This window comes from Rattus rattus, chromosome X, assembly GCF_011064425.1.
Source record: "Rattus rattus isolate New Zealand chromosome X, Rrattus_CSIRO_v1, whole genome shotgun sequence".
Classification (NCBI taxonomy): domain Eukaryota; kingdom Metazoa; phylum Chordata; class Mammalia; order Rodentia; family Muridae; genus Rattus; species Rattus rattus.
In genome coordinates, this window is record NC_046172.1 from 122272408 (window position 1) to 122299374 (window position 26967).

The following is a 26967-nucleotide window of genomic DNA, read 5'->3' on the forward strand; positions in this document are numbered from 1 at the left end:
CCCCCTAATGCAACATGTTTCTGTTCAATTTTCTGACCCTTGTACTTCTCCCCTGTCTCTTCCCATACCTGATCCTGCCCCCTTCATAGGAGCAACAAAGCTGCTGATCTGTTGCCCTGGCTGGAGCAGATCTCCTGCGAGGCCTTCAGATGCCTGGGTCTTCAGAGGAGCAGTCAAGCTGTTGCCCTGTTTATAGATGTCCTCCTGGGAGGCTTTCAGAGTGTTGGGTTAGTTGTCCTGCATGCAGTGGAGCCCTGGAGATATTTAGACTGTGGTGTCAGTTGGCTAGTTGCTGTACATGCAGCAGATCTCCTGGGATGCCTTCATGCTGTGATATCCATTGCCGTGCCTGCAGGAAGCCTTCCTGGGATGTCTTCAAGTTGTGGTGTCTTCAGAGGAGCCTACAAGTTGGCAATCTTCCCGTGAAGAAAGCAACAGACAGAAGTGGGGTGGAATTCGGGAGGCTGGTGTTTTGGGGAATGATTGATCTCCAGTCCACTGGGCTTCTCAGGATTGCCAGTGGCTGTGAGCCTTCAGGAGCATTCTTTCCAGTTGTCTTGCATGCATTGGAACTGTTGGGATGCCTTTAGGTTGTGGTATCCTCAGGGAAGTAGACAAGCTGGTGATCTGCCCTAGCAGAAGGTGTCAGGAAGTCATTGCTTATAATAGCTGAGTAGTACTCCATTGCGGAAATGTACCACATTTTCTGTTCCATTTTTCCTTTGAGGGACATCTGGGTACTTTCCAGCTTATGGCTATTATAAATAGGGCTGCTATGAACATAGTGGAGTATGTGTCCTTGTTATATGTTGGAACACCTTTTGGGTACATGCTTAGTAATTGTATAGCTGGGTCTTCAGGTAGAACTATTTCCAGTTTTCTGAGGGAACTGCCAGACTGATTTCCAGAGCGGTCGTACCAGCTTGCAATTTCACCAAGAATGGAGGAGTGTTCCTCTTTCTCCACATTGTCACCAGCATCTATGCTTGCCTGAGTTTTTGATCTTAGCCATTCTAATTGGTATGAGGTGGAATCTCAGGGTTGTCTAAATTTGCATTTTTCTGCCCAAGTCCACCAGCCCAGAGATGGCATCGCTGGACTGGTCCTTCCCCCATCCTTCACTAATTAAATGCTTGCTTTACAGTCTGTTATTATGGAGGCATTCTATCAATTGAGCTTCTCTGCTTTCAGATAACCCTAGCTTGTGCCAAGTCGTCATTAAAAACTAGCCAGTACACTAGGCATTGGCTTCATAAACTTTCAATGTCCACAACCATCTGGAAAGATACTCCATTGATCTGGATTCATTTATGTAGAGCCATGTTGTGTCTTCCCAAACAAGGATCTGTGGGCTACACAGTAAGCCTTCTGCCATTGTAAGTGAGGGATATTCCTAAAGCACCTAATTGTTTTCAGTGAACAAAGTAACTTTAGGTGAAGGTTGGAAACTTGCTACTTGGCTCTCAGTTCCCATTCTCTGTCATCTGATGACTTCATCCATAGTTCTGAGAGATCTTTTGATATTTTTAATAGCATATTTATGGCACAGTAATGTTTTCAAAACAAGTTAAATATGTTTTAATGTACTTTTGAGAGGGTATTTAGGATTACAATATGTGAGTAAAAATCTATAACTAAATCTAAAGGTAGATTTTCTAGTTTTTATTTCTCATGAGTATATCATCGATGTACCGAATTTTAGGATGGAGGGGGCAATTAGATGAGCATATTGTCTAGTAATTAACACCATGGAGGAAATTTCCATAGGAAATAACATAATAAACGTATTAAACTGCATACAGACACCTTAGATTTTGCAGTGCACAGTAAAAATTCAATTTTGGTTGCTTCTCTGCATTGCCACTGACAGTTTTCCATTTTAATGCTGCCTTAATCTAAAGTGGTTTTGTGAATTGAATTTAAATGCCGTTACTAGGCTGATAATACACTATACATTTTGAAACACAAGTTCCATTGTCTGTAACATTCAAGTTTCACTTGTAAGGAAGACGGAGTATTTCTATTAACATTGGACTTATTTCTTGTGAGGGTTACCAAGCAACACAGCTGACAATATTTAGTCTGTCACAGTAGTAATCATGAAGATTTCCATTTGAGTCTTATTTTTAAAATCTGGTTGCATTTAATTGTACTATATTGTCTACCAAATAATCTTTGTTTCACTTGGTTTTCTTTCTTTCTTACCATGAGGGAATTACTAAGAACATATCTACTTTTTATGGAAAATGTATTTTCCCATATAATATATCCTGACTATAATTTTTACCCCTCAATTCCTGGTTCTTCCTCAATTCTCTCCCTATCTTCATTTTACTCCTTTTCTTTCTCTCTTTAGAAAAGAATAGATTCTAAGAAATAAAATCAAAGCATGGTAAAATAAAACAAAATGAGATGAAATGTTTTTTGATATCATTTTGAACATGGCAACCAAGAAGGAAAGAATCCCAAGAGCAGGCAGGCAACATCATCAGAGACCAACTCATTCTTATAGTCAGGAGTCCAATAAAGTGATAAGATCATATCTATGATATATAAGCAGAGTGACCTGGTGCAGACCTGTGTAGGCCCTGGGCTTTCTACCTTAGTATTTATGAGCTCAGATTATCCTTGATAAGCTGATGCAGACGGCTCTGTCCTTCTGGTGTCTCCAATTCCTTATTGCTTTTAAAATCATTCAGCATCCTCTTCTAATGGATTCCCTGAGCTTTCAGGGGAGGATTTTTGATGGAGACCTCCAATTTGAAGTCTCTCTGCATAATGTCTGGCTGTGGGTCTCTGCATCTGTTCTCATTTCCTGCCTGAGGAAGCCTCTCTGATGAAGAATGGATAAGGCATTGATTTATGAGTATAGCCGATTATTGTTTACAATCATTTTATTGTTTTCCTCTTTTTTCCAGATATATTTTGTACCCTAGATATTTGGGTATCTAGTTTCTCATTTTTAGTTACCAAAGTATTGTTGGGTATGGGTTCTTTACTCACAGAAGGGGCCTTAAGTTAAATCAGCATTGGTTGGCTACTCGCACAAATTTTGTGCCCCATTGACCTATCAGATTTTTCAGGTAGGACGGATTGTAGGTGAATGGTTTTGTGGCTGCGTTGGTATCCACATTCTTCTCTCTTAGCTTGGAGAGTACCTTCTTTCACCGAAGAGACTATAATGCAAAGGCGAAGGCTCAATGTAGGCACCAGCCCGCACCATTTCTCCACATTCGATGAGTTGTGTGTGGATGTTGACCTTGGCAATGGGGTCCTATCAGTTTGTAGAGAGCACAATATTGCCCTCAAAGCAGCTGAATATTTTGAGGAATTCAATCAAGTGAAACCCAGACCCAATTATGGTAACTTCCCTGGATATTAGAGAAGCTCAATCTAGATTCTATATTCCCCTTTATTAGAAGGCTTAGTAGGATCACCTCATAGAGTCTAGGAAGTTTCTACTGAACTAGGTTTAAACACTGCCCTTCAAAAGCACCCCAATTCTAGCCATCTCTATCAGTATTCTCTCCTTCTATCCTTCCTATCTTCTGAATTGATCCCCACTGTTCCTGCTCCCCCATTGCCCAGTGTATATGTAAAAATCTGTTCTATTTCACCTTCCCAGGTAGATATATGCATAGACCCCTTATTTTTACCTCATCTTTCTGGAACTGTTGACTTTCACATGATTACCCTTTACTGAACAACTAATATCTATGTATAGGTAAATACATACAAGATTTGTCTTTCTGCATCTGGGTTATCTCATTCATGATGATTTTTTTCTAATTACATCCTTTCACCTGTGACTTTAATAATATAATATTATCATTACTTTTAAACAGCTGAGTAATACTCCATTGTGTAATGGATATCTTTTTTAAAAATTCATTCTTTGGCTGTGGGACATTTAAGTTGTTTCCAATATCTGTATATTATGACCAAAGTCAAAATGAATAATGTTGAACAAGTATGTGTCTTTGTGGTAGGATGGAGCACTCTTTGGCTTTATAACCAAAGAGTAATATAGTTAGGTCTAGATATAGATTGAGTCCTGATTTTCTAAGGAACCACCATATTGATTTCCATGGTGTCTATAGAATTGCTCTCCACCAACAGTGGAAGAACTGTTCCTCTTACTCAACATCCTTTCCAGCATGAGCTGTCACTTGTATTATTTGTCTGACAGGTATAAGATGAAATCTCAATGTAGTATGGATTTGCATTTCCCTGATGGCTAAGGATGATGAACATTTCTTTAAATGTTACTCAGCCATTTGAGATACCTACATCTAAATAATTAGTCCTCCATTTTAATTGGAATATTACGTCTTTGATATCTACGTTATTGAATTCTTTATATATTTTTGATATTAGCTTTACATAAGATGTGGATTTGTTAAAATAGTAAAAAAATAAAATATTTTCCTATTCTGTAGGCTGCCACTTTGTCTGACTGATGGTGTCCTTTGTCATCTAGAAGCTTTTTAGTTTCATGATTTCCCATTTATCATTTGTGGATCTTAGTGCTTGACACTGAGGAAATACAAAGAATCCTAAGGATATGCTTTAAAAGGCTGTACTCAGCTATGGTTTCTGTGACATTGAAGCTTTCTGTGACAACATTTCCTACCACTACAACCAAAAGGAAAGGAATAGTCCATATAAGATGCTATTTAAAAGAATGCTTAAAAATTGTAATAAATTTAAAGTGTAGTTTATCACAGTTGACTTCAGGCAGGAGGGCAGGGAAAGACTATATTTTCTTTCCAGGGTTGACCAATAAGAGTTTAGCCATACTCCAATGAGAATACAGGCATCACAAGTCAGAACTGGTGTATTTTTCTTCTTTGGGCTTGGGGGAAACAAGGGTGGCAGGGTAGACCTAAGATGAATGAGAGACAAGTCTAATCAGTGTGCATTGAATGAAATTTACAAGCAAGTAATAAAAATATTATGTTGGGAAAATTCATTAAAAAAACCCTTTATTCCACCAATTAGAAAATCTAAAAGAAATGGATAATTTTTTCATTAGGTACCATTTCCCAGCATTAAATCAAAATCAAACTATGTAACTTGAACCCTCTATAATCTTTATCTTCTTTCTAGATTATTGTTTTCAATACTAGAATGTTTTCTATAAGTAGAACGCTATATGGTCAGATGCTTTAAACCTTTAACCTGCGAGACTTTTTTTCTATTTTATCAAATTTTACACATTTTAATTATTACTTTAAATTTCCTTGTTTTCTGAAACTCATCTGTCTATGTAACAGAAAGAAAAATGGGACATAAAAGCAATAAAATAAATGGTAGCAAGTCTAAATGAAGTGAAGATAAATGGTAATGAAAAGAATGGATTATTTTGAGAGGCAAGTATTTGAAAAAGACTCAAGGGAAAAGTGGATAAGTGAATCATACACAAGCCAAACACATAGTTAGACTAAGACAAAGTCAAGGCAGGTATCCATGAGGAGGGTCAATCAGGTAGGTGAGAAGAGTTAACGTGCAATGAGTTGTTTGAGCCTGGAGAAGTATTACAAAATGAAAAAGCTGTAGTGCTCAGAGACAAGTCAGATATAACGCAAAGAAAAAAATTAAATCAAGAATAGTGAAAGTATTTTCTATGTACATATGCAGCTAACAAAAGGAATTTTCAGGCAGTGTAGTTAGCTAACTTCAGTTGCCATACTGATCTAAATAAATCATCTTTTTCATGATTTATGGCACAGGGCTGCAGATCTCCTTAGTGCTTTGGTATTAAATCAGAAATAGGAAATGATGTAACCTTTTGATGATAGAATTAGTCTGAAGACAGTACTGTATTAATAGACAGATAGAAATGAGACTTCTTATTGTTACATTGTTACCAGCAAGAATAAAATACTGTTCGACAGAATTTCAAATGACTTTCAAAGTAGAAAGAGAAGAGAGAGGAATTGGGAGTGATAACAATCTAAATACTTCTACAAAAGTGGCACAATGAAACCTATTGTTGTTTACAGTGAAAACATACATTTTCTTTTACATAAAGTAATAGACCTTGTAAAAGATAACCGCTCTTATATCTTAGCTAACAGTGCAATCTATTCATTGTCTGAAAGCCGTGTCAACCAATAAATTAACAAGCTACACCAGATCAGTGACTTGAAAACTGTTTCCTAAAGAAGCTACATCTAGGGTTCTGTGGAAGTTAGAGTGTTGAGGGAAAAGAATACCTTTATATTAGGAGAGAATACCTTTGCCAAGCACGTCTACCACTGAGCGTGCTGTTCCTTGTAAGGTTTCATTTAAAAGTTTTCTACTTTTAAAGTCATATAGAAATTATTGTATCAAAATCATGTTAATCAAAATGTATGGGATATTATTAAGTAAAACAAACAACGTTAAAAAAATAAACCTTTGAAAAATCTCTTTGGATTTTAACTGAAGCAGGATCACAGACCATCCCACAATCTGACCTTGGACTCTAACTGCCATTTGAACTGCACTGGAGTTCACTGGCATGGCTAGAGCTTGAAACTGCTACTTTCATATAACTAGGTGATGGTTTTATCTGTGAGTTATTTTCATTAAATTTATTTCATTTAATAAAATTTACTATTTTATTGAAATTAGTTTACAAAAAAATCTTTGGCATGCATATAATATTAAGACAAAAATTTTCAGTTCATTTAAATGGAAACAGGGGTCATCCTTTAGAACATAATCCAAAAAACTAATTTTAATCAAATAAAGTATTACATTATCCTTTTTGATGTATGAAATAATATGCCCATATTAAGAAAGTTGGATGCACTCTATTATCTATTACAAATTACATGAATAATACTGACTGTTAAATATTTGACATTGTTCCTTTGAATTATAATGTATAAAACCTTTCCCTGTAAAATTTTGTATTTATAAAATATACTTAATTCTTAGGTTATTTATTGAGTATCAACTTTTATTTATTTCATAGAAAAATAATTAGAATAGAGTATATTATGTGTTTATTTAAAATTTTTCAAAATATATAATTTGTTTTGAAAAAATATTATTTGTGGTAAGTTCTGTTTTCCACTTGTTCAAGAGGATCCAGTTGGTTATATAAAACTAATTATACATTTGAATAAAATGTGCAACGAAATTAATTCTTGCAAAATGCATTTTAATGAAACAAAAATAAGTAAGTTTTTGATTGACTCTAGATTTCCTTAAGGAAATATTAGTTTTGCTATAACTAAGTTCGTTAGTCATTCAGGTTCTTCATTCTGGGTTCACATGTGCACTTTTGATAGTTTCTTTGTTTTTATTTGTACATTATAAAAATGAATAGCTATTTTTTAGTGATACCTTTCACTCTTTTGACCTATTCCATAGATATGATAAAGGTTTATTATCTGTTATATGACGTAAGGTTCCATTCAATGTGATAAAACTGAAAGTACAGAAGCCTCAAGGATTACAAGAAGCATATAACCCAGTGAACATATGATTTGCATTGTCAACAATTATTAATATCATTATAGAGTATACCCGTCTTTAGTGCTTTAGTCATTTTCTGTGCCCAAAGGACCCTGTGCTGTGATGTGAGTGGAAAATTGAAAATAGAACCTTTATTTTGTAACGTTAGAAAAGTTCAAGAGTTAAAAGTGAGGTGAGAAAATGGAATAAGCCTGCAGCTTAAACTAAAGGGATATCCAATTTAAGACAGATGATACTTAGAAAGAGATAAACTAGGAATAGATTTTCTTGGAGCAAAACCCACCCAGTACCACAAGTCTTCATAGATACCTATACTGTGACTACCTAACTTCACTGGAGGGTTTCCCATATGTCTTCTCATTTTATGGCCCCAAGGCAGTAATGGATTATTATAGATCCAAACCATAAAATGAATTTTTAGTGGCTAAGCATGAAGGGAAACAAGTGGTTTACCCCTTGTATCTGGATCATATTAAACATTGGTAAATATCTGCATTCCTTAAATCAGTTATCCTTCCCACGTGAATCTGATTGAAAACTCAACTTGAAAATTGAGTTTTCCAGTTTACTTGTAAGTAGATCCAAAGCAAATCAGCCCTGTTTCATGCCTCTTGCCTCCTGATAAATTGAATTGACTTGAGCAGAAATACATTAAAATGCTACATGAGAAGAATATAGGAAAAAAGGAGAAGTGGCATGATAATTGCCATAGAGACATTGTATCGACCCTGCTATTAGTTTTCATGTCACTAGTAAAACTCAGAAGCAAGCTCATTAGAGTAAACACAAAGACTTATTTTATGTTATAATTACACTGCTCTAGTTTAGAAGAGTAGCATGACACTGCTACATGGATTCTGTGCAGGGCTCTTTAGGTAATTAACTCCAACAGTGATACTCTTTGGAGATAACAAGAACATAAAATTTTCATCATAGGGCTCCAAACATGTGGCTTCCTTCATTCATAGACTCTAGATTTATTATCTACAAATGTATTTGGGCACGTTTACTTATTCTTCCCTGATCTTTCAAGCAGAATGAAGAACCTTTCACTGTCCATATAACTATAGAGTAGCAAAATAATGTAAGGAGGTAACTAGCTTTTGCTGTCAGAATTGAATGGTTATTGTTGAAATAATACATGCACTCTGAATGTGCACCTCAACTTCTTGGGTTCTGGTAAGTGTATTATGAAATGTTGATGGAGCAAGACTAGAATAGAAAAATAAAGAAGAAATAAGGAGTATTTGGCCTTGGCAGCCATCTTCCAGTGACTTGCCTAAATGACCAACACAAAGGGAAAGAGGAGGGGCAATCACTATGGCCTTTCTCTAGCCTTTTAGGAAACATGTAGTTGTTCCTTTGGATATATATATATATATATATATATATATATATATATATATATATATATATGCAAATCTATAAGAAAGGTGGTATTATAGACATCAAGGGAATGGGCACAGTTCAAAAAAGAATGCCCCAAAAGTGTTACCACAGCCACACTGGAAGAGCCTATAATGTCACTCAGCATGTCATTGGCACTATTGCAAACAAACAAGTTAAAGGCAAGATTCTTGTCATGAGGGTCAATGTGCAGATTGAGGAGATCAAGCACTGGAAGAGCAGATACAGCTTCCTGAAGCCAGTGAAGGAGACCGATCAGAGGAATAAGAATGCCAAAGAGAAGGGCTCCTGGATTCAGCTGAAGTGCCAGCCTGTGCCACCCAAAGAAGCACACTTTATGAGGACTAATGGAAAGTAGGATGAGCTGCTGGGGTCATTCTGTAGGAAATCATGGTCTAATCTAAAAAACGAAATAAAGGACCCGGACTGAAAAGTGTTAAAAAGGACAGTGAGAAAGAAAGGACTGTACTATATTCATATATGCATGTATAATACACAAATGTTAATATCTAAGGAATTATGAAAAGACCAAAAGGAAAAAAATGAAAGCATGTATTTTCACACCTCAACAAGTACACCCTGATGATTTTGTGTAAGATGCAATGACTTGAGATGCTTCATACAAATAATCTGAGCCTAATTCTAATAGCCCATATCCCCTTACAACACAGTTGGTCAGTTTTAAGAAGACTATTAGTTCTTTATATTTTATTATTTAACAGTGTAGTGAGATGCCTGCTTATCTATACAGATATCAACTTCACACAAAGGCATGTGAAGAAAAACAAGTAACTTCCATTTATCCTTCATATAAATAATATCCATTCTATCTCAGGAAGTGAATCTCTGAGAATATATCTGCTATGTCTCTGTCTCTCTTTCCTTTAATCTTCTCTGTATCTATTTTGACCTAGTAAGCATTTCTATTTCCATTCCTTTGGACTGTAACCTGTATTTCCGTGATGACAATATACAGAGAGAAATGCAATGCATGTACTCACATGTAAATGAATTTATTACTATATAGATACAGACAACAATAGTCATTTACAAAAGAATATAATGCTGAACAACAACAGTCATGTGCTTTTGCATGCATGTATATATATATACATATAAAATATGTGTATGTGTGCAGAATATACATAATGAGAAAAAAAGCTTAGAAAAATAAGCTGTTTTTACTTGAAACCTCAACTTATTATAAGTAGGTCTAATGCTATGCCTGATTCGGAATACAATAAAAATAAATAAATATAATTATTACAAAGATAGATATGAAACCAAACCAAGAAAGCATGTGGAAACATTTTGTAGAGGCAGAAGCATACCTTCATTTATCTGAGTGTATATTGCAGCTTTGTGTTTTCAGCTTTGTTACTGCCATTAGCATCTTGGGCAACATAGTTATCTCTACTGTTGTTTTTAAAAACAAAATCCCAATCATTCAATTTTTCCAAATGAAGACTCAAGAGCTAAATACTAGGGTGAAAATCTACTAGCTCAGTTAGTCAGAAAAACACGCAGTTAACCTTCCTCCTCCACTGTGACCCAGAAGGAAGAAGCACATTCTTGCTGTCTTAAAAACCCTTTAAACCGAATGCCCCCTCCTTTCTACTTCCACTGTTTCTCTCTATTCTTCTTCCTGACCTCCTCCAACTCTCTGTTTTTTTTTCCTATGTTCACTCCCTATCAACTGGTTGCTTGTTCTGCCTCTTGACCTATTGTTGAATTTATTTAATCTTGTTTACAATAAACAGAATTAAAGATATTTACTTGGGCTAAGCCATACCACAATTAGAAACAACTTTTTTCCAGTACACAATGTCACAACGGGATAAAATATTCTACAGTGCTCTTAGATTAAAGGTGGGAGCTTGAGCTGATCCATACCACAAGTAGAGACGTTTTATATAGTATACAATTTCAGGGTTCACAGTAGGATCAGATATACTGCAACACTCTATGCACCTTTTAGAAAGTGTGTTACAATTGTTCTTCAATAAGATATCTCTGTGTTTCTCTTTCTGTCTCTCTGTGTCTTTCTTTGTCTCTCTCTGTCTCTCTCCATATGTGTGTGTGTGTGTGTGTGTGTGTGTGTGTGTGTGTGTAAGTTACATGGTAATACATGACATTCATTGACTATGATCTTGAATCCACATGGCTTTATGGTTGTGAACATACAAAACAATGCTTGCCCAATTGATTTCTACTGGGAAAAATGGAGGAAAGAGATTTTTCCTTTCTTTGGCTTTTCAGAAAAATAAAGACAGACCAGGTTTGGTGAGGATAAATCCAGACCAGTTTTCTGAATGTAGTCCATAGAAAGTATGCAACTGAAACAATAGATCCTGTCTTATAAATTAGAACATAACAAAATTCTTGACATATTTTAGTTTAATAGTTTATCAGACACTTCTTTCATATATTTGCTTATTTAAATCCCCAATATGGAACTCATACTTTTACTTCTTTAAAACACATTATTTATTTTTCCTATCTATTTCTTCTGATTTCACAACAGGGACATGAACTTGCAAGAAAACAAATGAATGCTATGATATGTTCAACTTCTTATATTTCAAAAATCTTATTTTTAGCCATCTTTACAGGTATATATTTTACACACATGAGGGCAGGTGCCTTTGCAGTCCATGAAACGTCATCAAATTCTAGAGCTTGGATTACACACAATTGTGACCTGCCTCTGGTGGATGCACAGTAAAGAAAGGAAGCTCTCTGCAGAACCTATGCACGTAGTCTTAATTTCTGAAGCATCTCTATGGAAAACTGGCATTTGTGAAAGTACAAAGAATCACATTGTGTCTGAGATTAGGTTAGTGACTAGTAAAAATCTATACTTTAAAGTTGACAATGATATGTTGAGTGGAATCTGGACTCTCCAGTAATACTTCTGCAAAACAAGCGTCTGAGTACATGGTACACTCGTCATTTTAGTAGCTGATAAACACACTGATTTTTTTTTTTGAAGAAAGACTTAGTGACTGTAGTCTGCTGCCAAGAGGACAAATTGAACAATTTGAAATCTGTGGATGATATACTGAAAATTGCCCTAGAAAACAGGCTGCTTGAATTTCAGATCTTGGAATCTCATTTCCTAAGCTTCTCTGTACTCTTCTCTCTTCTTCCTCCTCCTTCTCTTGAATGTGTCTATGTGTAACAATAAAGCAATAAATAATTAGTTTTCTGATAACCACATAAATAATGAAAATGTCCAAGTTTATGTTATGATAATAACTGATATGAATAAGATCACATTTTCCTTTATTCATTTCTTTAGTAATTGTTATTTGGTCATTTCTGTATTTCAAGCACATTCATAGATTCTAAAGACCAGATAAGAAAAAGAAAGATCTAATAATAGAATTGTTATGAGTTTTTTCTCACTGAGCACAAATTCTTATTATGGGGGGATATACATGTAGATAAATGCAAGAAGGAGGGTTAATATATCAATTGTAGAAGCTAAAAAATGAGAAATTACGAGTAACCACACATTTACAACTGGGTGCTTAAATTGTCCCAACTTACTGGGATATTCTGGAGTTCATAAAAGTCTTAGCTTTTTCTTGCTTTTGGGATTCTTCTGTCTTGACAAAAATGATGTATTACATTTTAAGTGTGTTGAGCTTTAGGGGTTTGTGATATATCTCATAGTGATATGTCTTCATCAGCAGTATGACATACAAGTCTACATCTGGTCAGTGTCTGGATACCATGTTATCTCCTCAAGGACCTTTTTATATTATTTATCTCTTCAATTCTGATAAGGTTATTTTTCTTTTAACAATTAAACCTTTATTTTGCAAACTTAACAAATCAGAGGAGATATTCCTGTCCTTTATTAGTATGTCTTTTGATATATTGTATATATTTTATTTTATATCATTCAATTAACATTTAGTAAAGGCATCTTACTAACTTTTCAGATTAGTAGAGTTCAAAATATGATAAATGAGATCAACACCAGTCCTGTTTTTATATTATGTTTACATAATCTGAACAAAGCCTGGTGATGTATGCCTGTAAGAGATGCTGAAGGGAGGTAGGACAATCAAGAGGTTGAGGCCAGCCTGGACACAGCTCAAACAAATTACTTGTATGTTATATGGTAGAATACAAAGACAAACATAAACAGAGAAGTTATATACATACTGTAGAGAGGGTTGTGGCAAGGGTGATTTAAATTATCCTGTGCTAAATATGGGTAAGTTATAGTACAACAAATGTTGCTTCAGTCATCAGAAAGATATACTTGATGAGGTTTCAGGAAAAATGAAGAGAAAGAGAAAGTTTAATTTTTAGTTTAAATTAAATGAGTGTCAGCTGCATAACTATTCAAATGTGATAAAGTAAGAAAAACATCTAACACAATATTGAGATTGCAATTGTTTATTGGTTTTGTTTCTTTGGTTTGTTTTTTGTTTGCTTGTTTGGTTGCTTGGTTGGTTTGGTATTAAAAATATTATTAGATAGTAATAGAATTCACTGAAATGAAGAACACACAAGAAGGGATTATTTTCAGTTCAGAGGTATAAAGCAGATTCAGACATTTTAAGTATAAGGTATTCTTTGGAGACTTCAACAGAGATTCAGTAAACAAAGGAACATATTTTTTTTTTCGGAGCTGGGGACCAAACCCAGGGCCTTGCGCTTGCTAGGCAAGCTCTCTACCACTGAGCTAAATCCCCAATCCCACAAAGGAACATATTAAAGTAGGGGAAATCAGATTTGTCATGCTTGAGCATGACCAGTGATTTGACTTAGATTATGTAGGTAACTTGTGACGTTAACAATAACTAAAGTTGGTCTTTTATTATTGTCAAATGCAATTATGGTCAACCAGTTACATAAACAAATATTGTCCTCTTCCTATTCCCAAGAATGTTCTTTGATTTTTGCATTATATTTGAGTAACGCTGATAGTTTAGGAGTTTAAAAAATATGATATACAGGTACTTACTTTGAAATTATTATTATATGGATGATAGGAAAAGATTAAGGGTCTCAAATGGACTGTTTAAGAATGCTCAACATTGAAAAGAGCAAACAAAAAAGGCAGGCCCTTAAACATAATAGAATTTAAGGAGATGGTACAAGAACATAGACTTAAAAAAATAGACTATTGTTCTAAAATATAGAAGAAACTCTCAGAAATGAAATATACTATGGAAACTGAAGGAAAAGAATATTTCAAGAAATATCTGGTAGGCAAATGTCAAGTACAGGGAGGTCAGGAAAACATGTTCTCTTTTTCATTAAATGTTAATTAAGTATTCAACATCTGCTAAGAAAACAATAAAGAATAAAATGGGTTCTGATCCTAACAATATTACAAACAGTAACTAAAACAGAATTATAGTTAGTTATAAAGCAATATAAAAGCTACTAGGAGAAAAGGCTTGCAAAAAAATATTTCTGGAGACACTACAGTGAAAACAATGAAAAAAGGTTGACAACGACAGTGTTGAAGAAAACTTTATATAAAAATAAATATTAATGAGAACAATTATATCTAAAAGACAATTGAATACTTGAGACAAACATGATATTTAAATTAAAAATGCAAACATTAAATACAAACCTGCCATTCAAGTAAAGGATGACAGAGAACGTAATATCTTTTAAATTTTACTTTATTTTTACATTTTACACAAACACACACACACATAGTGTGTGTGTGTGTGTGTGTGTGTGTGTGTGTATGTGAGAGTATCTTGCCTGCATCTATGTATGTACACCTTTTGAAGTGCTCAAAGAGTCCAAAACAGTGTTTCCTGTGGTCCCTCTAATAGAAATTTTCAAGGACTGTTAGTCATTATATGAGTGCTGAAGACTGAAACCCTGTTCTCTGAATGAACGGCAACTGCTCTTGACTACTGAGCTATCTCTCTAGTCACAAAATATTTATATTTTTAAAACATATTTATACAATATTTGATATCCAACAAATATACAAACACATTAAAAATGAATGAATTATTTTCAGTTCTTAGTTATGAAACAAGCTCATATGTTTGATCCTCAAAAGGATTTTATTTGAATGTTATGTTTAATTGATAAAAATAAAGTTAAAATATCTATATCTTCACATGAAATTCACATCGTTTAAAATAAATTATCTTTTAACACACCTTCAATTTTTCCATACAATTTCAGTAAATACCAAATAAAGAAGAAAAGAATTCCCACTGAAGGCCCAAATCAATTGCTCTACCTACTACTGTGAGTAATGCTGACTCAAAACATGATAAACTCAAAGGGGCTCCATAGTATATTTAGTATCCAATTGTTTATCATGCTGTAAACATCATTTCCATTGAAACTAAAGTAACTTGGGGGGAAAAAAACAGATAAAATCTTACAAAAAGCAACCAAAACCCGGAGAAAAGAAGCATGTATACTATGATAATTCTCTGAAAAACTCTACGTTGGTCATACAAGGATGGCCACCTACATGGTGCAATAAGATAATCTTCAAAATCCTCTTCTGTTATACCATCAAACCAAACACTTCAAGGTAATAGGGACTAGAGGAAATCAGTGAATCCTATGGGTATGTGAAAATTGTTTCTAGTGAGGCACATTGAATTTCATGGTTAAATGCAATACTGTATGGAAACCATGGTGATGATTAAGTTGTGATGTAATTCCACTTCTGGGATGATGACTTTGGTAGAAGAATTGCATGCAAGAAAGGAAAGTCCAAATCTAGAGTAAATCGTCTCAAGTAAAAAGCAAACAAACAAACAAACAAACAAACAAACAAACAAAACAAACAAACAAAAAAGACCTTACACTTTTTATCATAAGGAAGGTCAATGATGAGATCCAAGTTACTCCTTCAGTATCATTTACATACATATTGATGATACTAATATATGAAATTCCTCAAGGAAAGTTGCAATACTTTTGGTTCACTGCACTAGTAGATAAATATATCTCTTACTGATATTAATTGAGACTTTGTACTGTAAAACCTTTTTCTCTGTGAGTCAGAAAACCATCATCTACAGAATAAAAGAGATGACAGAGAGAATTCCAGACACAGATGATACAGTAGGAAAAAACAAAACAAAACCCTGATACATTGTTCAAAAAAGTTCCAAATAAAAAATATACATGACACAGAACATCCAGGAAATTTTGAACTCTATCAAAGACCAAATTTATGAATTACAGGAGTTGAAGAACATTATCCACCCAAAGGCTCAGAAAACATCTTCAACAATATCCTAGAAGGACATTTTCTTAACCTAAAGAAAGAGATGCCTATAAAGATAAAAGAATCTTAGAGAATAGTGAACAGATTAGACCAGAAAATGAAATCCTCTCACATTATAATCAAAACACTAAGTATACAAAGAGAGAATTTTAAAAGCAGGAAAGGGAAAAGGCCAAGGACCACATAAAGGCAGACCTGTAAGAATTATGCCTGACAAGGAAGATTCTAAAAATCACAGTGGCTTGGAGAGAAGACTTGTAGACAAAAAGAGACCATAGTTATCAGCCCAGACTACTATACCCAGCAAAATTTTCATTCATAATAGATAGAAAAACCAAGATATTCATGATGAAACTAAATTAAAACTACATCTTTATACTTATCCAGTCCTATAGAGGCTAATAGAAGGAAAATTCCAACACATGGAGGAAAACTATACCCAAGGATAACCAAGGAATTAATCATCTCACAACAAACCCAAGTGAAAGAACCACACAAACATAATACCACTTCAAACAACAAAATAACAGGAACCAACAATCACTGGTTTTAATATCACTCAACATCAATGAACTCAATTCCCCAATAAAAAAGACACAGGCTAACAGAGTAGACTTATAAACAGGATCCAGCATTCTGCTGCGTAAAGGAAACACCTCAACAAAATGATAGACTTTAGCATAAAGGTCTAGAAAATGCCTTTTTTTTCCCCAAGAAGACAGACAAAAGAAACAAATTAAAGTAGATATTGTAATATCTAATAAAATAGACTTTTATTCAGAAGGTATCAAGAATGTGGAAGGACACTCCATACTCATCAAAGGAAAAATCCACCATGCTGATGTCTCAATTCTAAACATTTTCCACCCCCAAATACATGGCACCATCATTCATAACAGGAACATTACTAAAGTTTAATCACACATTGAACCACAACCCGATACATGTCATTTGAAACAGATATTAAACAAAGAAAAAATGAAACAAACAGATGTTATGAAGCAGATGGATATAATAGATTTTTACAGAACCTTTCACCCAAATACAAAAGAATATACATTCTTCTCATCACCTCATGGAACCTTATACAAAATTGACCATATCTTCAGTAACAAAGCAAACATTGACAGAAAAAAAATAGGTTTGCAATAACCCCTTACATCTTATTAGATATTCACGGATTAAACTGGAATTCAACAACAGAAAGCCTACAACCTCTTGGAAACTAAACAATTCTATTCTCAATTACCACTGGGTCAAAGAAGAACTAAGGAAAGAAATCACAGACTTTCTACAATTTAAGAAAAATTAAGATACAACATATTTAAAATTCTGGGACTTGATGAAGCAGTGTTAAAGAGAAAAGTTCATAGCACTAAGTGCCTCCATAAAGAAATTAGAGTTCTCATACTAACAACTTAACAGCACACCTGAAAGCCCTAGAATAAAAAGAAGTAAACACACCCAAAAGGAGTAACTGGCAGGAAATAATCAAACTTGTTGCTACAATATATCAATTAGAAACAAAGAGAAAAATATCCAAATTAACAAAATAAGAAATGAAAAGGAGACACAACAACAGACGTTTAAGCAATTCCAAAAAAGTATTAGGATTTACTTCAAAAGTCTCTACTCCACAACGTTAGAAAATCTAAACAAAATGGATGACGTTCTAGACAGATATCTTATGGCAAAGTTAAATCAGTATGAGGTGAACTATCTAAACAACCCTATTACACCTAAGCAAAGAGAAGCACTCATGAAAATTCTCCCAACCAGAAAATAGTCCCCAGCCAGTGGACTGTTTTTTTAGCACAATATTTTACCAGACTTTCAAAGAGAGCCAATACCAATCCTTCTTAAACTATTAAACTAATAGAAACAGAAGAATACTACTACACAAATATAAAGGGGCCGCCAACATCTGATGGATAAACCAAAATAGACTCAGCAAAGAAAAGAATTTCTGACCAATTTCCTTACAAATATCTATGCAAAATACTCAATAAAAGACTGCAAACCTAATTCAAGACAGATGAACATCATTCATCTGATGGTAAAACTACATCCCAGGAATGCAGGGATGCTTCAATATAAATCATCAACCTCATCTACCATATAAACAAACTGAAAAGAAAACACATGATGTCATCATTGGATTATCTTTTTGATAAGCGATCTTTGCCTTTGACAAATCCAACACCACATCTGTATTAAAAAGACTTGGAGAGATTAAGGCAAACAAAACATCCCTAAATATAATAAAAAACTATATTTTAGGTACTAGTATCAAATTAAATGAATGAAATTTAAAGCAATTTCACTAAAATCAGGGACAAAATAATACTGCCAATTCTTTATCTATTCAATATGGTTCTTGAATTTCTAACTAGAGCAATAAGAAAACAAAAGGAAATCAACAGGATACAAATAAATTGGAAAGGAAGAAGTCAAAGCCTTGTTATTCTGAGGATATGAGGTATACATAAAAGCAACCCAAGTTCAAAGAAATACCTACAGTTTATAAACAACTTTGCAAACTGACTGGATAAAATTAACTCAAAAAAGAATCAGTAGCTCCACCCTTTGTACAAATGATATATACGGTTTATTAAAGCTCAATCAGTCAACAGGGTCTCAAGGGAGGGAGGGAGAGTTGAAAAAAGAAAAGATAATTAGACAACATTTAAAATGACTCCAACCAGTTCTGAAGCTGAATTGGTTTTATTTTTTCCCTGTATGCTTTTACAGCATTCTGGGTGCTTGCAAAGAATATGGTTAGTTGTTAGATCAAATACAAAGTAACCAAACAAGGCAATAAACAAAGTAAACATACAAGGCAATAAACAAAGTCCCTTAGTTACTGTGTCTAGGGACTTATTAGGATTACCAAGATAAAAGGAATGCCATACATTCCTTGGCTGTATTTACATGGAGCCTACTGCTTTGTCCTAGCTAAATGTCAAATTCTTGCCAAATTCCTAGAAGCAGGCCTCAAAACTCTCCATGAGATCTGAGAAAGAAATTATGGAAAAAGACCCTTCACAGTAACCTGAAATAATATAAAATATTTCCTTGGAACTCTAACCAATCAAGTTAAAAATATATATGACAAAATCTTCTTGTCTCTGAAAATAGAAATTGAAGAAGATATCCTCAGATAGAAAGATCTCCCATGCTCATGGATTGCTAGGATTAATAGCAAAAATTACTATCTTACCAAAAAAAATCTATGGATTCAATATAATTCCCATCAAATTCCACCACATTGCTTTCCATACGTTGAAAAAGCAATTCTCAATTTCATATGCCGAAACAAAAAACCCAGGAGAGCCAAAACAGTCCTGAACAATAAAAGAACTTCTGGAGATATACCCATCCCTGATCTCAAACTGTACTACAGAACAATAGTGATAAAAGCTAAATTATGTTGATGTAGAATCAGACAGCTTCGTCAATGGAATTGACTCAAAATTTCAGAAATAAATCCATATACATATGTACATTTGATTTTTGACAAAGAGGCAACCATGGAAAAAAGAATGCATCTCCAATAAATGACTGTTGTTGTGAAAGATAGAGTTTTAAATTAGCTCAAAACTCAGCAACAGGATCTGACTCTGGAAGACAGATTGTTAAAAATGCAGGAGAACTGGTACAGACTCACTGACACTTCACTTATCACCAGACGTGAGTAAATGAGTAATGGGTTCTGTTCTGCCCCTGTGATATTTGTTCAAGCCCCCATTGTGCCCTCCAGCCATTGTGTCCTGCAGAGAGTATTCCAGGAAACCGGGCCTAAGCCTAACCAGATGCCTCATCAACTCTGACAAACATTTACCCTAAACAACAATCAAGATCTGTTCTCAGGAGAATGAGAGCTTGACCTTTCCCCTCATTTAAACCCTAGAGTCTTAAGAACAATCCTGTGACTTTGAGACATTTTTGGTATTTCCTTTTGACATCCCCTCATCTCCTGGAGCTTGTGACTTCTTCCTTTAAAAAGCCCTTCTCCCAGCCACTTGGGCTCGACACTTCTGTCTCCTGCGTGGGATATGTCAGCCCAGAGATCTCCATAACAGATCTCCATAATAAACCTCACCTTTGTGTATTATATCCAAGATGGTCTCTCTGTGTCTGGGGTCCGCGATTTCCCGAGAGTTGAGTAAGGGTCTCCCTTCGGGGATCTTTCAGTTGAACTAGATGTCTGTATGTAGAAGAATGAAAATAGATCCATATTTATCACCCTGCATAAAACTCAAGTCAATGTGGATCAAAGATCTAAATATAAAACATGATACACTAAATCTAAAAGAAGAGAAAGTGGGAAGTAGCCTTGAACAAACTGGCATAGGAAAAAATTATATGAACAGAATGCCAATGACTCAGGATCTAAAATCAACAATTAATAAATAGGACCTCTAGAACTTTTGACACAAAATTCATCCTGTCAACAAGAAATATAGCAACAAAGATGGAGCAAAGATTGGGAAAATGGCCAAACAATAACTGACCGAACTTGAGACAAATCCCATGAATAAGAACCAATCCCTTACACTGTTAATGTTAATTTGTTATGTTTGCAGACAGGAGCTGAGCATAACTATCATCTGAGAGGCTCCTCCCAGCAGTTGACTGAAACAGATGCAAAAACCTGCAGCCAAACAAGAAGCTTAAGGAATCTAATAGAAGAGCTGGGGAAGGACTGAGGTCCCTAAGAGGTTCAGAACTCCAGAGGAATACAATCAATGTGGTTGCTTGAGGATTCTAAGAGACTGAATCACAAAACAAGGAGCATATATGGGCTGAACCTATGCCTTGTGCACATTTCTAACAGATATGCAGCTTTGTATTCATGTGTTTTCCCCCAACAACTGGAGCAGGGCTGTTCCTAAAACTCTTGTCTGACTGCAGAATCTATTTATCTAACTGCCCTGCCATGTCTGATCTCAGTGGGAAAGGATGTGCCTAACCCTGCAGAGATTTGATGTTCCAGGGTGGGAGAAAACACAGGGGATCCTCCTCCCTCTCAGAGAAAAAGGTATGGAAGAATGGGGGGTTAGGGACTGTGTGAGGGAGGGACCAGGAAAGGGGCAGTAATTGGGATATAAAGAAAATAAATATATAAACTAATGAAAAAAATATCCTGCATTTACATAAAATAGAAGACTATGTCTTCTATGATTCTAACACACACACAGGTGAAGGAAGGGGACAGATTTATCTGTAGAATTACCTAGATAGCATCTATAGCTTAATAGTGGGTATTGGTTTCAGTGAAAGATCTAGCCTTGAAAGGTACATGTGGAGAGTAATAGATAAAGTAGTAGATAAAGACAGATATTGTCTACCTCTGTCCTCTGTACATTTGAGGTCAAGGCATATATTCCCAAAACATGGACACATACAGCACACAGACGTGGGAAATAGAATGGAGCTAAACAGACAAAAAAAATCAAGAAATTTCCTAAAGACTAGATATCACAATTATCACATGCTCATGAACACTTCTATTTGTTGACTCATTTGATTCCTTTTCAATTCAGACAAAAAATATCAAAGAAAGATATCTGATGTCATATTAGGCATGATCTAAAATGGATACAGTAAATTTGAAGAGTCAGCACTATTCTGAAAAATATTATAAATTCAAATTAAACGAGATGCTGTAAATCCTTCAAAAAATTCCACAAACTATGGTAATAAAGCAACATACCAACCATCTATGAATATACCTGTGATATATATTTGGTTAAACAATTTTTTAATAAGGAAAAAAATCAGGGAAAATGGCGGCTACTCCATGACTTGAGGGCCGTGCTAACGATCAGATGGAATCCTTGGACCCATTCAATGGGGCCTTCCTATACTCTCGGCCCTACAAAAGATTGGAATTTGGTAATAATAGATATCAAGGATTGTTTTTTTCTCTATTCTGCTTTACCCCCAGATAGGCCCCAGGTTTGCTTTTACTGTCCCATCAATTAATCATACTGAACCTGATAAAAAAGATACCAGTGGAAGGTCCTACCTCAGGGCATGGCCAACAGCCCTACGATGTGTCAGTTATATGTTCAGGAAGCCCTCAAACCAGTCAGGAGACCTATCCAAATTTACTGGTAATCCATTACATGGATGATATATTGATGTGTCATAAAGACTTAGAATTACTCAAACAAGCCTATTCCTTATTACAAAAACCCTTAAACAATGGGACTTGTATTTGCTACCACAGAAAGGTCAAATTGCTGACACAGGTCATTTCTAGGATCCATTATTTTCCTGATAAGATTATACCCCAGAAACTGGAAATCCGTGAGACCACCTCCATACTCTGTGACTTTCAAGCTCTTGGGAGATATCAACTGGTTGAGACCATTTTTGAAAATCCTTCATGAATTAAAACCTTTGTTCCTTTAAAATATTGGAAGGGGCGGCCATCATCCTCCCCTGTTGCTAACTCCGCTGCAACAAGGCCTTACTAAAAGTAGAAGATGCCCGTAAAACAGGCCCAATTGCAGCATTGATTGGTCTCTACCTTTTCACTCTGTGTACTAGATACCAAGATTTACCACACTGCAGTTTATGCAGCAAGGTCCACTATTATGGATCCATCCACATGCTTCCCTGTGAAGATTGTTGATTGGTATCCAGCTGCAGTAGCACATCTGGCTATTAAGGGCCTAAAAGCTGCCATCTGTCATTTTGGGACTCCACCCCAATCATGATTATCCCTATACCCCCTACCAGGTCAAACTCTGGCCACGCTACCTCTGATGATTGGGCAGTGCTGCTCACATCCTTTACAGGAAGATAGATAATCATTATCCTAAACACCCCTATTGTGTTTTGCAAGATCACAACCTATTGTTTTTCCCTGGCGTCACATCCCACAGACCATTAAGGGAGGGGATAGCGGTTGTATCTGGATGGGTCAAAAACAGGGGTGGGAGCATATGTGTAAACTCCCAAGTATTCTCCGACAATATTTTGAAACCTCACCCCAAGTGGTAGAATGCCTAGTGGTCATGGGAGGTCATTGAAAATTCAGGTTCCTCTAAATATTGTTTTTCAGATTCCTCCTATGTGGTTAATGCTGTTTAGTATTCTTGAAACATTGATTATAATTAAAACCACTAGTAAGGTGGCAGATGTTTTCGAAAAAATCCAAATTATCCTATTAAATGAAGGAATTCCTGTATACATTACTCATATCTGGGCCCATTCTGGACTCCTATTTAATGAGTTCAGAGAATGATTTGGCTGACAAAGCCACAAAATGATAACTGTAGCCCTGGTCTCTCTTTTAGAGGCCGCTAAAGCCTTTCATGGCAATTTCCATGTCACCTCAGAAACTTTACGCTTCTTCTCTATAACTAGAAAAAGAGCCACGTGATATAGTCACCCAATGCCAGCAGTGCTGCCAGTTCCTCCCAGTTCCTCACATGGGGTCAACCCGAGAGGAATACAACCATTACAAATCTGGCAAATGGATGCGACTCATAAATTCTACTTTGGAAAATTACAGTATATGCATGTATCTATAGACATGTTCTGGCATTCTACATACACCCCACTTACAGGAGAAAAAAACAACATGTCATTCCAGCACTGCCTTGAAGCATGGAGTGCTTAGGGAAAGCTAAAATGTGTAAAAACTGACAATGGCCCCGCCTACACATCTCAAAAATTCCGTCAGTTTTGTTGCTCAGATGCAGGTTACCCACCTGATGGGCCTGCCTTACAACCCTCAAGGACAGGGAATCATAAGGCGTGCTCATCGGATGCTCAAATCATATTTAATAAAACAAAAAGGGGTTATGATGAACTCCCCCCAACACCCCGAGTAGCCACTGCTCTGGCCCTTTTTACCTTAAATTTTTAAATCTTGATGAAGCTGGACAAACAGCGGCTGGCGACATTACTCCAGAGCCAAAGGGACAAAAATTAGTCAAATGGAAGGATGTATTAACAAATGAATGGAAAGCACGGATCCTGTTTTTAATAAGATCCAGGGAGTGGTCTGTGTTTTTCCCACAGGACAATGAAAATCCCATATGGATCCCAGGACGACTTACTCAGCATCACAGCAAGTGATCAAGAAGGACTGGGACCCTGCACCTCCTCACTCTTCTTCCATGGATGCCAACAGCGGTTGCAGAGGCGAGCTCACGATGGGGAATAATGTCAACCTTTCCACTCCCGATGCGGTGATGTACCACTAACAGGGATTTGGGTTGGCCCTATTTACCTAAGGATCCACAGGTTGAGCGACTAAAAAGAAAATAGGACTATTCCCTTAAGGGCAGCCTTTGTTTTAGCATATTCAACAAAACATCTTTTGATCTCCCTTGCATTATGTTATATAATCAATCTTCTGCTTGGTTAAGGGAGGCCACATGGGGGAACTGGTGAGGAGGACATTGTGGCTAATGCCACAGTTCTCTATGGTGGTGGCCTTACATTGCGTTAGTGGTAGCTGCACTTACGCCCATGGTGATCTACTTGGAGAAGGGAGAAAAGGGACGGTTGTCATTTTTCCTGGATGGGGAACATCAAACCTGCTGCCTCTGTCTGGACAGCTACTCATAAAATATCGCAGTGGTTACCATGGCTAAGCTTTAGCCCGATCCTATTGATGCCAGGGGACCATGACCTTATTTAGAGGAAAAAAAGAGATTTTGATACTTCTGCAATTATTGCTGGCATTATTACTCGACAGCAGTATTAGCTGCCTCGATTACTGCCTAAGGCATTGGTCTTGTCAAATTCAGTACAGACAACCCAAACTATCAATGATTTATAAATACCCACCGTCTCTGTGGCTTTCCGGGACAGACAGGCCTCGGCCAATACTCAATATAAAGGAGGCCTTATAACTTCAACTAGCATTATAGATGGCAATTAGACATTCTATGGCAACTAGCCCAACTTGGCTATGAGCAAAAACTCCCAGGCCTTTGTCACCTCCATATAATATGACAAATTTACCCGAGCTGCTAATCTGTCTAAGAGTCTTTCACAGCATCTGTTACAAATTGGACCTCGGAGTTTGAACAGACACCCGGGAGCTGAGGCGACCATCATTCAAGTAAATTCTACCCGACTGGACCTGTCTTTGACGGAGGATTGTCGTCCTGGATCACCTCAGCAGTCTCTTATTTCAAGGAATGAGTGGGGTGGGACTTTTTGGAGTGATCCTCTGCTGTGGATTAGTGTTACTCCTCTGGTTTGCTTTGCAAATTGAGATCTCAAACAAGAAAAAGGACAAAGTAGTGATTGCCCAGGGGCTTGGCCCTTGAACAAGGGCGTCAGCTGATATCTAGTTGACCATGCTCAAGCAACAGGTGTGACTGGACAGCTCTTGCACTCCTAGAACCTCGGTTCATTGCACAGGATTAGAGTGTCCAGCTTGGCAGCCCATGAGGGTGGCAGCTTAACATCGCACAGGGAAGTTCTACCAAATCGCTCCCTGGAAGGCATGTCATATTACATGAGGTTTCTGCCCCATTTTCCCTCCCTCGAAAAATGGCAGTCTGCGACGGGTCCGAGTGCCCTGGGTCCCAACAACAGCCTAAAATTATCTCTCTTGTACAGGTTCACCAACTTTGTACGAGGATATGACCTCTGTCTTCGCCCTCCTATATCTGGGTGTCCCTGTTTGCTTAAAAAACAGAAAAGGGGAGATGTGAGGAGCTGTCCGGGCTGTCCTCACAGATGTGAGGAGCTGTCGAGGAGCTGTCCTCCAGATGTGAAAACTGTCCGGGCTGTCCCTTACATCCATTACAAGATGGCACCAGCATCTGGCAGAACGCACCTAGTAAAAAGGGGCAATAATGACGCCCTGGTAACTTCCCTACGAAGGGACCGCGTCGTTGTAGTCGTCATCTGGCATAATTAGCGACCAGTCAGAAGGTACCGTCCTAAGCGAGATAGTTTCCTATATAAGGGCGGTTATTCCTCACTCGGCGTCTCCGCATTGTAAGCTTATGCTCTCCCTCTCAAGACGCAGTAAAGCTTTTTCTGTAGAAGGATCCTGTGTGTGCCGCGTCGTTCCTGCTGGCGAGACGTAGCGCGGGACAGTTAACATCTTTAGTTTGACATATTCTTTGCCTTCTGCAGTGCAGCAATGAGGGATTTTCTTGTCTTCAGTACCTTTATTCTCTTCTGTCTCATCTCAAACATTTTCTACTACATGGAGTAAAGAAATGTTGCTATATAAGTATAATCATTTCAAGGCACAGAATCCTTTTTGAATAAATCTTCAAGAATTTCTAGGAAGAAATAAAGCAAGAGCACACATTCACACACACACACACACACACACACACACGTATATTTATATATCACAGACTTGTACTTTAAGGAAGGATGAGCAGCTATGACCAACTTTAATTCACATCTTTATACTATTTTCCATAACAAAAAAGAAAACCTTTAAGCTTCCATAAAACTGGCTTAGCATTGTTTTTGTTTTCATTTTTCTGAAACATTCCAAGTCTTTATTTTTATCTGATTATACTCTTCACTGCATCTTAGTGTCTTTCTATATTTTGTCTCCTATAAAAATTCTTCTTCATTGAAAGTGAAATTAAATGAATCTTTTTCTTTGAACCTTATCTCAAAGTACCTAGATGAATTGATTTTAACCCGTTGTAACTCTCTCTAACACCACTGCATAAGGCTTGTTTATCATTTTATACACTTTTCTCATGTTCTTTTTTTATTGTTGAGAGTACATTCTTTCAGTACTAAATTGTTACCACCTTTAGGGTACAACTGATGTTGTCTCTCTGAGTATCATATATCTCACTGTACTTGTTTTGCAGTAATAAAATGCTGTG

The 26967-nt window shown here is 36.2% G+C and overlaps 1 protein-coding gene across 1 annotated transcript; it reads left to right on the plus strand.

Annotated features, from left to right (window-relative positions):
- The first annotated feature begins 8926 nt into the window (after positions 1–8926).
- Positions 8927–9235, plus strand: LOC116888192 (60S ribosomal protein L21-like). The gene has a single exon (XM_032889502.1). The coding sequence runs from the start codon at positions 8927–8929 to the stop codon at positions 9233–9235; it is 309 nt and encodes a 102-aa protein (XP_032745393.1).
- Positions 9236–26967: the final 17732 nt, after the last annotated feature.

Coding starts and splice junctions, on each gene's coding strand:
- LOC116888192 (XM_032889502.1), top strand. CDS start 8,927: ATGGGCACAGTTCAAAAAAGAATGCCCCAAAAGTGTTACCACAGCCAC.